Genomic DNA, 14280 nt, shown 5'->3' on the forward strand with positions numbered 1-14280 from the left:
TCTTCTCTGACACAGAAATAACTATTAGTAAGAACTGTGTAAATTCTGAAATATATATAAAAGAAAAAAGAGCAAGGAGGTTACCTATTGTCACTGAGATTGAGAACACGCAGCTTAGTCATCTGTCCGATTTCATCAGGCAGAAATTCCAGTTTATTGGAGCGCAAGGACATAACCGTGACATTCTTGCAGTTTCCAATCTGCAATAAAAGTGGAAATAGAATATCGCTCAAAAAATTTGCAATTTTCTAGAAGCGTTTTCTCATTCATCCTCCTTTCTCTCTCAGTTTGTCTCCTTCTGTCTCTCTCTCTCTCTCTCTCTCTCTCTCTCTCTCTCTCTCTCTCTCTGTCTCTTTTGCTGACCCTCAAGTCTCTTTGCTCAAAATAGAAATGACAATGTATTCTGTCAATACCTCTATGATAGTGGGGTTAGTAAGGGACAGAGAGAGGAGAGAGAGAGAGAGAGAGAGAGAGAGAGAGAGAGAGAGAGAGAGAGAGAAAGATACAGAGAGAAAGAGAGAGAGAGAGAGAGAGAGCGAGATACAGAGAGAGAGAGAGAGAGAGAGTTTCAGAACAGCTTTTGCTGAAAACAAATGAAAATGTCCTTTACTTTAGGACTTTTTGGAAATAGGGAGAGAAAACATAGATCTAGTTACTAGGCTCATATCCAACAGCATGGAGACAGAACCTTCTGGAAACGCTTGATGGAAGAGCTGGCATAAAAAGGTGGATATTCTGGGGAATAGCCAAACACAGGCTCAGGTAACACACACACACACACACACACACACACACACACACACACACACACACACACACCTGCCCCAGTATGCTTCAGTGTATTCATCACATGCAACAACGCACGGTTGGAACAGCTTGTCTTTATAAAGAAGCACTTTGTATTAAAGGTTATTTAAAGACCCATCAAAAGTGCTGCTACGTGACACTACATCGCTTAATCCTTAACCGAGAAGAAGAAAGTTAATGAGGTGGTGTGGAATCTTTTCATCCCAACTTAGCAATTAGTGCTTTATTCAAGAGTGCAATGACACACTACAGTGAGAAGTTTAATAATGCAAACTCTTTCTCTCACCTTCAACCTGAGACTTTCTAACTACGGTATTTAATTTTATAGCAAAGCACTTTTATTGAAATACATTTATGGTTATAACCATGGTTATGGTTATATTTATATGAGCTAGCTATATTTTGAAGTCTATAAGCTTCATGTTATACTTTTGTTTTATGAGCAGATATGCAAAAAAAAAAAATAGAAATTAGAAAAAAGATAATAAAAACGATGAGATTCACCCTAACAACTGTCTGTTTCTGTTTTATACAAAAGAAAAAGCTCTATGGCACCAACCTCTCTGGGCAACTCTGTCAGGAAGTTCTCATCAGCTGCAAAGGTCCGGAGATTGTGCAGGTAGCCAATAGTTGGGGGCAAAGACTCCAGTTCATTACAGCTACAGTCAAACTCCTCTAAGAGCGATAAACTACAGAACAAACCAAAAAAAAAAAACTGCTGTGGTGATTAGAATAACTTTACCCTACAGAACTACAGTGTCAACATATACTATAAGGAATAAACATACACTCTATTATTACATGTATTATATAACTGTAATGAGAAACATAATTATTTTACCATATTACATTTAAAAGTTGCTGTTTGCTGATCAGGTAAAACATTTTAGAAGAATTAAGGTGTATTTCAGAAAACAAAAAAAAATCATTTAATTTTCACCTGCATATGGTACTAAGGGTATGGAATCACAGATATAAACTTACAAGACATGGATAAAAGTATAGAGACACCTGACTTTTCCAGCCATAAATGGTTCATCCACAACCTGTTACCACAAAGTTGTAGGCACATAATTGTATAGGATGTTTCTTGGTGCATTTATCCCTTCACTTGAACTAGGAGACCCAAACCTGTTCCAGCATAACATGCCCATGTGCAGACATAGGAAATTGGAATTAAAGACATTGAGATCTTGATCTTGGTCATTTAGATTTTATTGCCTCACTGACTGCAAAGCTTCCACCTTCTCAGCCTACATCAATATCTGACTTCACTATGATGTTGGGGTGGATGAATGAGCACAAATCTCCACAATCATACTCCAAAATCTAGTGAAACATCTTCTTGTGGAACATTATTAGAACAGCTAATGTGGACTAAATGTGGAATGTTTAAAAGTCACATGCAATCTTATGGTCAGGTGTCCACAAACTTTTGTTCATATACTGTGTGTATATACTATAAAACACAAAACATAAAAAGTACAAATAATATACTATATCGAGTGCTTGAAATGTTGTACAACCATAACCAAGTGCTCTAATATACAGATACTGTAAATTTAACCCTAAGGAAATAATATAATCACTAAAAATTCTAATTCGCAATTCATTCTTAAAAATTACACTATCATTTACAAAATCCTGTGGTAAAACGGCACTAAACTATAAAGAAACTTATGAAAATGTTATGAAGGAACCACATACTGTTGATAATGTCTACTTAAAAAAGATCTGAGGGTATCTAAAGGCCTGGATACACTTAGCTGTGTGAAGAAGTGTTTGCCTTTAAAAGGAATCTTAGTAATGCAAAAACCTAAAATGCTAAATATGATGAATTATGAGAAATTGCCAGAAGTGTGCAACTAAAAATAAAAAAGTAAAAAGTAAAAACTGGATTAGGACAAATAAAAAGATTACTATTTTTATGCACATCTTTTTTATTATTATTATTTTGCTGCTAGATATTTTACTGATGTATCCAGGCCTGGAGACACAGTGGTTAAATTATGACTTTGAGAATGAAGTGGTCAGTCTGAAATACATCTTTGGCCTTCTGCTAAAAAGTCAGTTTCAAGGACAAACTTCAAATTACAAATGCTTGGTGTTTTTTTAAATAAAATATGGAACTTGATTTAAACTGAGGTTTTTAGTATCACTGACACCTTTGCAATATAAGTTGGCTTGAAAAGGCCAACTTATCATCCTTGTGGTCCACAAACTACTTTATGTTATTTCCCCTTTACTGTATGCTAACCCTAACCCTAATGCTAACCCTAACCGTGATTATTTTTTTAACTAGCATATAGCTAGTGTTTTGACACTGTAGGCCATATTCAAAGCTTATGAGCTATGTATGCTCTTATGGTAAAGTTTTTAACCACATCTGGATAAAAGGTACTATGAAAGCAGATGAAGAAAAATACAGTTGATAAAACTATATTTATAATTACATATACAGTTACTGTCAAAAAATGTAAAAAGCCTTGTTTTTTTTCATGTTTTTAGGCACATGTTATATGTTCCTATTGTTTATATGCAACAATCTAGGTAAAATGCAAAAACAGTGAATGACTGGGTTAAGTTTCTGTGGACAAATTAGTCCAAATTTGACATGTGGCTTTAAAAGAAGAGCATTAGTGAGCTGGAGAAAAGGACAGAACATTTTACCCCCTGCCTCACAGACTCCGCCAATCATAGGTGTAAACCTAATCACTGCAGGATGTTGTGGAGCAGGGAAGGTTGGAGACCTTCCAGGTGAATGAATACTGAACCATCATGGCTACCATTCTATAATTACATGCCAAATGTGAGTAAAGCTGTATTGTAATTAAGGATTTTTTAAAGAAAATAAAATGCAACATCTGTACATTTATATATTTGTCTGGTCAAAGTAAATATTCATACAATTTAATTATCTAGTTTGTTGCATATAAACAAAATAATTATGCATGTATCTCACAAAAACGAGTAAAAGACAAGGTGTTTTAGAGCTTTTGACAGGCACTGTATCTCAAATTCAACCTATTCTATCTGCATAATAAATATTCATATTTATATACAGATGGTTTTCCTAAACTAAGAGGTTCAAGTGTATTAGCAAGGTACAAGCCTCTAGAACAGCTAATAAACTAGTTGGCATAGACTCTTCGGATCTCTGGTATTTTATTATACGGTTGGACTCCTCCTAAAATAGTGAGATGTTGCCTCAATTACTGTGTATTTGGTATATAATTATATTTATAACAAGAATTTCATTTCCTGAAGAAAATGTGAATAGTGGTTTCCAATGCAAACGTTGGCAACGGTTGCACTTAATTGATTCTGCGATGTTCAAGATGCTCATTCCACTTGTTAAGAAATGTCACATATCTATGTATTATTTGCTGTGGCAGCAGTGTCAATGAAGTCATATGACATCAAGTGACCTTTTTAAAATACTCAGCAATCAACTCTACCCATTGTGCTTGTTTTGATGTTTAACAGTTCTTTCTTTTTTATTTTTAATATTTACAGTATATATAAAATGTCTACATATCCCTATACATACATAGCCACAACATAAATATCAGACTTGTTACATCTTTAATGTGATCTTAAACAAAAAATCCAGAGAACACAAAAAGATTTAATAATTGGGAACATATTAATAATAAAAAACCTGGGCTATAGGTTAGTGTGGTAGGAAGGAAGCCATTTCTCACAAAGAAAGATATGCAAGCCTATGTGAATTATACCAAAAGATTGTTGGAAATTGTTTTACAGTCTGATGAAACAAATGTTGAACTTTTTTGGCCATAATTTTAAAGGAAATGTTTGGTGCAAAGCCAATATAGAGCATCATCCAAGGAACACCATACTGACAGTGAAACATGGTGGGGGTAGGAATATGCTTTAGGGCTGCTTTTTTTCAACTGGGTTGGTGGCACTTGTCAGGATAAATGGGGAAAATTAATAGCTACAAATACTAAAGTAATTTGTCACAAAATCTTCTGTCCTCTGTCAAAGAGCTGAAAATAAAGAGGAATTTCACATTTCAACATGTTAATGACCCAAAGCACACATCAAAAGTAACAAATATATGGCTTCAGAAAAAAATAATAAAAATCCTGGAATAGCCCAACCAGAGCCCAGGCCTCAATCCTATTGAACCTATGGAATTACCTAAAAAGAAAAGCTGTATACAGAAGATTCCCTCGCAATTTTTTGTTGATTTCCGTAAAGCTGCTTTGAACCAATGTCTGTTGTAAAAAGTGCTATAGAAATAAACTTGACTTGACTTGAATTTGAAGGTATTTGAACTTACAAATAATAGTGAAATCTAGAGACTTATTCACAAAATCTTAATGTCATAATGAAGCTGATGTTGTAATTTTATTTAATTGGAATATTGCTTTAAAGATGTAACAAGTCTGATATTAAGTTGATGTTATTTCTGTCTTTATCTTCTAAAAACCTGAAAGGTGTGTGAACCTTTTATTTCCAATGTAGTTTTTTCTTATCAAACCTGTCTGTAAAATGCACTTGCATGCAATTTCCAATTTGTGTGACTTTTTAACGAAATCTATTAATTATTACCCCTTCACTATGAGCACCTAACTCTGAATATGGCCCCAAATCCAAATGCACAGTATTCATTGTGAGAATTCTCCTTTCTCCATTTTTACAATGCAAACCAGCTGTTTTGATAATCCCTTCACTTCAGCATTCTCTACTCATTCACTAAAACACTGATTCTCTGGCATTATAATTTGGCTTTATTAGACCCACTGACCTACTCACATTCATAAAATACTTATACAAATACATATTTGTTCCAACAGCCTTTTAACATCTTTATCTTTACAGTATGTCTCTTCACATCTGCAGTCACAGTGAGTCATACAAGGATTCCCAAAATCTGTATTGTATACAGTGACCTTTATAAAGTTGGTCTTTTCAAGCAAACAAAGTATTTAATCCTCTTTACTGTATTATACCCTAATCTGCCACAGTGTTTACTGAGCCAAATGCTTTGCATTCCTAAATCAATTTGTTGGAATACAAAATGAATGAAGTAATAAATATAAAAAGCAAGGTATTGCGTTTGACTCGGCTCAGAGAGAATTAAAACTCTGTTCTTGATTGACCTGGAAACAATTTATGTCCTTTTCAGCAACGGCTACAATTAGAAAAGGGTTTTTTTCCTCTTCCAGGGGTCAATGCATATTTATCATGATAAATAGAATCATTAGCATGGCATTTGTACAGCAGCCCATCCCAGCTGGCCTTCCATTTGCAAGGCTTTCACTGAGGCACTTCTAGCTGCACATACAGGAGATGCAAACGTGTGCCCTTGCCTAAATAAACATGCTGTGGCGGACGTGTGGGGAATACGAGCACTTTGCTGGTCTACTTACCCTAATTTGGTGCGTGGACTGAGATGCCCATTTTAGATGCATGTTTGATAAACACAGCACACAAAACCGACCAATGACAAACCAAGAAAAAAGTGCATGGAGAGCATTATGCCAGGAATGGAGACAGTTATGATGAATGGGGACGGCAGACCTGTAGCGGGACTTGAGCTCGAGATCTAAATCAAGGCCTGAATTTCTTATCTGGCTTTCACTTAGAGTTAATAGCTAAAAAAACTGTAAGGATAAGAAATGTAAAGGACATTTTCCCTTAGAACTCTTAATTCTTTACTGATAAAGTACTGTATCTTAAAAGAGGATTGGAAAGCCATAATGTATTGCATTAACTTATTAAAAGCCTTTACTCTTAAAATGGGGAATTAAATAAAGTGATATATTAAAATATAAGAGTGTGCTGCAAGAAAGGATTTCTTAATGGAATTCTAATCAAGCTAATTAGAAACTCAAAATTAAATAAAAGTAACTTTCATCTAATTTAACTTGACAAACACAGAGAGTCTGACTAAATCTTAAAATCAAATCTCCTGATAGTTCATATTTAGACATAAAACACCATTCTCAGTCAATGTGTTGCCAATCAGTGTTTTCTCACAGCGAGGTTAGAAGGTCTAGCATAGTGAAGGTGGCAGACAGCTAAGCTAAGCTAACAACCAGCACAGCTCTAATACTGATACGGTTGTTATTGTTAAAATCTCTCAGTAATGTACAATCTAATTTTATAGGGAAGGGTAATGAATGCTTTAAAGAACACAAACCAATCATCATAAAACAAGTCTGTTTTAAATGGGCATGGCCCAAAAAAAACAGCAGCTGGGGGATGTGCAAGGATTTGGATCTGAGAGGTGTGTAAAGTAAAGGGGTATGTGGCCACTTCCTTTCTTGATGTGAGACTTCATGGCCTGGAATGAGTGTGTGCAGCTACTTACCTTCCGATAGTGTTAGGCAGTGAGGTTAGCTGGTTGTCATCCACTTTTAATGTTGTTAACTTTTTCAACATTCCTACCCAAAGCAGAAAAAATCAAATGGTTTTATTAGTAATCAGTTGTTCTAATCATAAGCATAATCACAGGTCTGTAGTACAGGAGGAAAATAATGAAAAAGTACACAGACTCTTAGGTATATTAAAAGAGGTTCATGTTTAAGGGAAACAGAGGAAGCAATGTGACACATATTGGCAGTGACATGAATAAAAGAAAAGAGCACAGAGGAGGGAGAAGCAGAAAAAACAGGTGTTGAGAAAAACCAGATGAAGGTGCTAAAATATTCTCTTGTCCTTTTTAATTAATACTTAATTGTTAACTATAATATATCTATATATATATTTTGTGGATTAGTCAAAAGCTCATGGATTTTCATGGTGCTCCTTATATTCAAACGCTATCATTTTACATAAAACATTAGTGTTGAACATAATGCTATCAACCATCATAGAACAGAACAACAAATTAAAATTGTGTTTCATCTAAAGGCAAAACATTTACCATGCTATTGAAATTTTTTTAACAGAACAGTTGCAGTCTATTTAATCTCTGTTCCCTTGTTGCATAACCACTCACAACAAATTTAGTAATTTAATGTGGTAATGCAACACGTTTAAATGGCAGAATGAAACTGGCAGATAAGTAAACACTAACACATGACAGACCAGATTATCCAAAAATAATCCTCCACACTACCAACACAGTGATTTTCAAGCCATTTAAATGCTTCATTTAATTATTTACACAATTTTCCTAATTAATTTATACAACCATTTTAGTTCAATACAATAGAAACTAAACTTGAATATATTTTAGAGTAGTCAATGTACAGCTTGTATAGCAGTAAAGATTTACTGTCCTTTGAAAATAACTCAACATACAGCCATTGTAGTCAGATTAACTCTCAACAAAACTAAGTATACCCTCAGTACTAATTAATAAGTAATAACAGCTGTATGTCGTGTGACCATGCAAAGCCACATGTCCTATTCATCAAGTTCATTTTTTTGTCTGCTTGACAGGACCATACAAATTTGTGTATCTTGTAACAGAACAGTTAAAATTTGGTGCTTTGAGTACAATTCTCTTACACTGACCACTGAATGTTCAACATGTCACCTCATGCCAAAGAACTCTCTGAGGATTTAAGAATTAGGATTATTGCTCTCACAGAGATGGCCTAGGCTATAAAAAGATCGGTAACATAAAACTAAGTTACAGTACAGTGGCCAGGGTCATACAGAAGTTTTCCAAGACAGGTTCCACTCGGAACAGGTCTCGCAAGCCTCAATCAAAGATGTTGAGTCCATTTGCTGTGTGTCAGGTGCAGAAGCTGGCTTCAAAAAACAGATGCATGAGTGCTGCCAGCATTACTTTAGAGGTTGCAGAAGTGGAAGGTCCACTTGGCAGCGCTCAGAATATACGCTGCACACTGCAACAAGTCGGTTTGCCTGGCCATTGTCCCAAAAGGAAGTCTCTTCTGAAGCTGCCTCACTAAAAAGCCTGCAAACAGTTTGCTGAAACCAACCTTTCCAACCCACATTTGTTGCCAGCTATTTTGACAATAATGGCTGTATGTTGAGTTATTTTTAGAAGAGAGTAAATTTATACTACTATTCAAGCTGCATATTGACTACTCTAAAATATATTTGTCTCTTTTTTTTTTGTATTGTCCCTTGAGAAGATATAGTAAAATGGTTGCTAAAATGTGAGAGGTGTACTCACATTTGTGAGATACTGTACCTCATGCATTGTAACAGTTACATTTAATATTCTGGAACATCTGAGAGACAAGTTCATTCCTGCTCTCACCTACATTATAACCAAGATAAAGACCTTATTGTTACAGTAAATATGGGAGTCATGTGACAAAAGAACTAACAACACAGACAATACTGTATAGGAGGTGAACTACAAATTCTGTTTTATGTACAATATTTACAATATTGTAACTATAATCAAAGTTTGTGTATGCAGACATGTTGGTGGACCTGCTAATTAAAAATGTAACATTTTATTTTATTTCTGATTAAAGGAAGGATATGAACTGAATTACTATTTTCCACTACTCTGTCTCTCTCTCTCTCTCTCTCTCTCTCTCTCTCTCTCTCTCTCTCTCTCATTACTTTAAGAGCTGTGTGTTCCCCTTTGTTAAATGTTTAGCAGTTGTGCTTTTCTCAGTTGTTTTTCCTTCTAACATGTTTATATGTAATTTTAATGTGATGGTATAGATGTTAGGAAGTCTGATGAGTAGGCTTGTAATGCCCACCTGTATGTTAGGAAAACAGCTCTGCCTCTGAATTTCTAGATTAATTTAAGTAGATTGTGCTAGATTAACCTCAATATAATAAAAATGTAACTCCCTTTTTTTCTTAAACAGATAGTAGTCTGTATATGTCACCATCCAGTAATTGCTTGTCAAAGAATCCCCCTCTTGATGACCTGCCAATCTACTAGCCTGCTCCTTCCCTATTATACTACAGATACCAACCAGGAAAGGTGAAGGCTAACACATGCTTCCGCTTCCACAATGCATTGGAGTCCAACTGTAAATTGGCATTTAATACCATTTTGAATGGTTTTGTGCTAGGCAGAAATCAACCCCACTGGCGATTTAGAGCTAAAACTGTAGAAAAAAGTCAGTCTGACTGTAAATAAAAGAACCTATTTTCTTTCTAATATTTACCAATTATACTTGTCATATGCATCACACCCAAAGTTTGTGTACAGTTTACTATGAGTATATGTTTAAGATCTGTAAAAAAAACGGCAGGTGATGATTTTACTATAATGTTGCGTATCGCGTATAAACGGTATGTAAGACTGTGTGTTGATTTTGTTTGAAAAAGGAAATTGTCCTCACCTATTGAATCAGGCAACTGCTGTAGCATGTTAGAGGAGAGCAGGAGATCCTCAAGAGACTCACACCCGGAGATGTCTGCATCAAGGCTCTCGATCCTGTTCTTGGCCAGGTCAAGATAGCGCAATTGCCTCAGTTTTCCTATAGACTATAGAAAGAGACCAAAAGAGTTTAAACACATTGCTCTATGCTTATATCTCTGTCAATTTAAACTATCTAGCATTCATAATGCACTGTAAACATTGATGTAGATAATTTAGTTTATATATTTTGTTGCAAACATAATTAACGCTTTTTTGGTGTTACATTTACCTCAACATTTTTTTTGCAATAAATCTTCTAATATATAGAAATATCTATAACACTTTGTTGTAACCAACAATTCAGGACTCATATCCATCATATATAATATGTATATAATTGTTAAAAATAAATAAATTTTTCCTGCACAAAGCAAGCATTCTACATTAGTAACATCAAATGTGTTGTAAACGGGCGCCACACCAAAATTGCTATTTTATGTATTAACATGTAGTAACGTTTTACTTAAATTTATAAATAATAATTATATTTTTATTAATAAATTTGATTATTTCAACATAAAACGCCATAAAAACAATTCCCTATAAGTTTTTTGGTCTATCGCGCTATCCGCAAGAGACCGGGAAAATCAGCAAAACAAATTAGTTATGTGGCAAATGCAATTTCGCGTTAAACCGGGGCGATTGGGGGATTACTGTATATTGTTTGGTGTAGACTGGCCACTGCTAAATTCTAACTAGAAATAAAAAAAAATGAAAGAGTTGCTGTGATAAATGTGATTCGGGTCCTTTAATCAATCCCTGATGAAAAGTGTTTATTATCATATATTACACAATTTTTTAAAGTTACTGCCATTTACATGTCCCACCATTATAAAATATCACCACATGAGTAATAGGATAGAATTATATCAAAAGAAAATGCATAAATCATTTTAGCAACTATTAGCACGGTCTCTTTCCCTATCACTGCACATACAGATTACCCTCTGACCCTGAAAGGTCTACTAGCCCCATACCACACACACACACACACACACACACACACACACACACACACACACACACACACACACACTTACACACACATTTACATTGGAAATACCAGCATTGACCCAATCTACCTCTGCAGGTCTTTGCACATGCCTTTCTACAATTTTCACATTGCACACAACACACTTTATACATGCACATACTTATGTTTCTTGCATTTACACTATCAAAAATGTGTACATTTATAATTTATGTCGTATTTTTTTCCTTAGTTTCTTTATATATGTCATGGGCTGCTTGGAGGATTCACAGAGTAACAGACAAAAACAATCAACTCTTAAATCTTGAATTATTGAACAATGTATTGTTTCAGATCAGGCAAGAAGTCAAATTATTAATCATGTCATGGCTTACGAATTGCATTTCTTCAGTTAAAAGTAAATTACAGACTGTGTTAACACATAACTGATAAGCTGTGATGTGTGTGACTGCTGTGGTGTGTGTGACTGTTGTGATGTGTGTGACAGCTGTGATGTGTGTGATTGTGTTGTGCTGATTGTGACTGCTTTATATGTGTGTAACAGTTCTGATCTGTGTGACTGCTGTGATGAGTGTGACTGTCTTGTGCTGCTTGAAATTTTGTTGTGTGGTTCGTTGAGTGTTGGGCTGTTTGTAACTGTGTTGTGCTGTTTGTTTGACTGTTGTGCTGTGTGTGACTGTGTTCTGATGTGTGTTTTTGTGATAGATCTAGTGTGTCTATGTGCGTGCATGTGTGTGTGACTTTGTTGTTTGTCTCTGTGCTGTACTGTTTGTAGCTGTGCTCTGACTGTTACTTGTGTAAATGTGATGTAAATGGCTTTAGTGTGCTTACCCCTGGTATTGTCTGTAATGAATTGTTGTCTAGCCACAGCTCTTTCAGATTATGAATCTGCTCCAGAACTTCTGGCTGGAACACCAAAAAAACCCAGAGCTCATAAACACTGTAGAATACATCATGACACCAAAAATACATTACCAATAACAGAATTTTCACATTAATTAGTATAATTTCTATTCCCAGCACTGCATTTGCCATCTGTTGCTGAAGGGAAATGGGAAACTGCACTTGGCTGGGATGTCTGGGAAAAGGGGGCACAATAATGTCCATTCATTCCCTGAAAGCCATGTGGCGCGTGCTCTCGACCCAAGCTTACTAAGCCACTCTTCCACATGGCAGCAGGATTGTGTGCAGCCTTCACTCTGTGAGGGAACTCTCATGTCATGTGGAACACAGTCTTACAGGGGCTATGAAGGGATGGGTCTAAAATAATTTAAACAGCCAATAAATTGTTTCAAATATATTAATTGTAATGTATAATAGGAATATTGAATTATATGTTCAGTCTTCTTCTGGTACTATTCCCTTGACAGTCCCCTATAGATAGATCAAGATCTAGATCTTGATCTTGATATAGAACTACACATAGATAACTAGTACAGTACATTCTGGGTCTAGTGTAAATCTTTAGGAAAATGCTGGTTCAGACATTTTCGTTTTCATGTAAAAGCAATTGTTTTGTGTTTGTCATCATGATGTTGCCCATTGAACAGATTGGTGTAAGGAACAGACTCCAATATCGACAACACAGATGCTCGGCGGAGTACAACAAGCCAGCAGAGCAAATGACTTCATCAGATTCCTTTTGCTCCATTCATTGCTCATTATATCTTTCAGTGTTTAGATGTTTTATCTGATGTTGCTCTTTTGCTTCTATCAATTGAGGCTGGGAATTGTGAAACAGAAGTAATCAGTCGGCCTGTGTCTAGTGGTCCCAAACCAGATGTTTCGACAGCATCTTACTGCAAACAAACTCCATCTGAGAAAATTGAAAACACATCTTCATTTGCCTTGAATACAGATTCAATTATAATCTGCTAAAAGAGGAAGCCACTATTAATTTAGCACTGATGGTTACTAGTTGTATGGGGTCTTTACCAAGTTGAATGCCTCCCCTGGGTATAGTGGATGCCCGTGTCATTTTGTTTTGGCCATGGATATTTCCTGCTACTTTCTTGTTTCAAGCTCCGGGATCTGTGCCCTCCAAACCTCCTCAGCATGGGCCATTACAATTAAGAAACTTTCTGCAAAGCATCCCAACAGATCAGGCAGCATCTGCTCTGATCTTAGTAGGCTCTTGCACTGGAACACACAGCTAGGGGTCTATCAGGGTCTCCTCATCAAAACTTCCCTCTCAGTATGTGTGAGGATTATTAGAGGAAAAAGTCACAAAGCAAGGCACAGACTTAGCTAAAACAGCTAATCGTAGTAGCCGATGTTACTTTTGAGGATAATGAGCCAGATTTGGCTTACTACTGAAGATAAACTAATCTTATTTTACATTTTACTTATTTTACTAAAGCTCCAGCTCTTTATATATCAAAGACAGAACACTTTCAGTAGTCAGCTCCTAAAAGCAGTAACATGGCTAAGGCAATTATGAAAGTGCCAACATTAAAGGTCAAAACTACCTTTCCTGAAGTGGGACAAGCAGATTGGAAGTCCAGACAGCGAAACCATTAAGTGTCAATGGGGTTCTCTCATTACTCCAGGGCTCTAAACAGTAAAGCACGCTTATTGCAATGCCAAACCATCTGTTCCCTTTGGAAGCGCTGAAGTGAGTATGCTTTTTTCGCCCAAGGACAAAGTGCCCTGGATAGTACAAACCTGCACATCATACTGATAGGAAAACTTTCTATGAATTAATAATCTTCAAACCTGTATAAAGTTCTAGTTCAAAGAATTAATTAATCATTACAGTATATCTGTTTTGCATGAGTGGCTCACATTTCCAGGATACAATAAGCAACTTGTAATACACTTTAAATGATATAAGTATGTCTAGTCAAATCCTGAATATTGAACACATCAGTATAATTAGTAATCAGTATTCCTGCATTCTGTGGCTGTCAATGTGTCTCTTTTAATGAAATTATTTTGAGAAAGTTTATTTACATTAAGCATTTCAGGGTTTAAAATGCATACAAAGAGAGAACCTAGAACTTAAAGAAAGAATCCAAAGAAATTCCCTATAAGGGCTTCATTTACAGTTTAGTAGTCTCACCAACACCAACACCAATAACATAACAGTTTTTTGCAAGCGCAGGGACCTGGCATTAATCTGAACCTTGATTAAAACAGGGGT

General features: G+C 35.7%; 1 protein-coding gene across 17 annotated transcripts in view; it reads right to left on the reverse strand.

Annotated features, from left to right (window-relative positions):
- lrrc7 (leucine rich repeat containing 7) overlaps window positions 1–14280 on the reverse strand; it is a 145914-nt gene that overhangs the window by 30163 nt on the left and 101471 nt on the right. For 14 of the 17 annotated variants that reach the window (XM_046838743.1, XM_046839750.1, XM_046838822.1 and 11 more), the window contains 6 exons: window positions 11970–12044; window positions 10068–10212; window positions 7151–7223; window positions 6207–6224; window positions 1367–1496; window positions 85–200 (listed from right to left, as the gene is read on the reverse strand). In XM_046838743.1, coding sequence (XP_046694699.1) covers window positions 85–200; window positions 1367–1496; window positions 6207–6224; window positions 7151–7223; window positions 10068–10212; window positions 11970–12044 — 557 coding nt within the window. The remainder of the gene's footprint in view (window positions 1–84; window positions 201–1366; window positions 1497–6206; window positions 6225–7150; window positions 7224–10067; window positions 10213–11969; window positions 12045–14280) is intronic. The other 3 variants (XM_046839830.1, XM_046839676.1, XM_046838585.1) reach the window with 1 other exon arrangement.

The sequence above is a fragment of the Silurus meridionalis genome, chromosome 1 (assembly GCF_014805685.1).
Source record: "Silurus meridionalis isolate SWU-2019-XX chromosome 1, ASM1480568v1, whole genome shotgun sequence".
Taxonomy (NCBI): Eukaryota; Metazoa; Chordata; class Actinopteri; order Siluriformes; family Siluridae; genus Silurus; species Silurus meridionalis.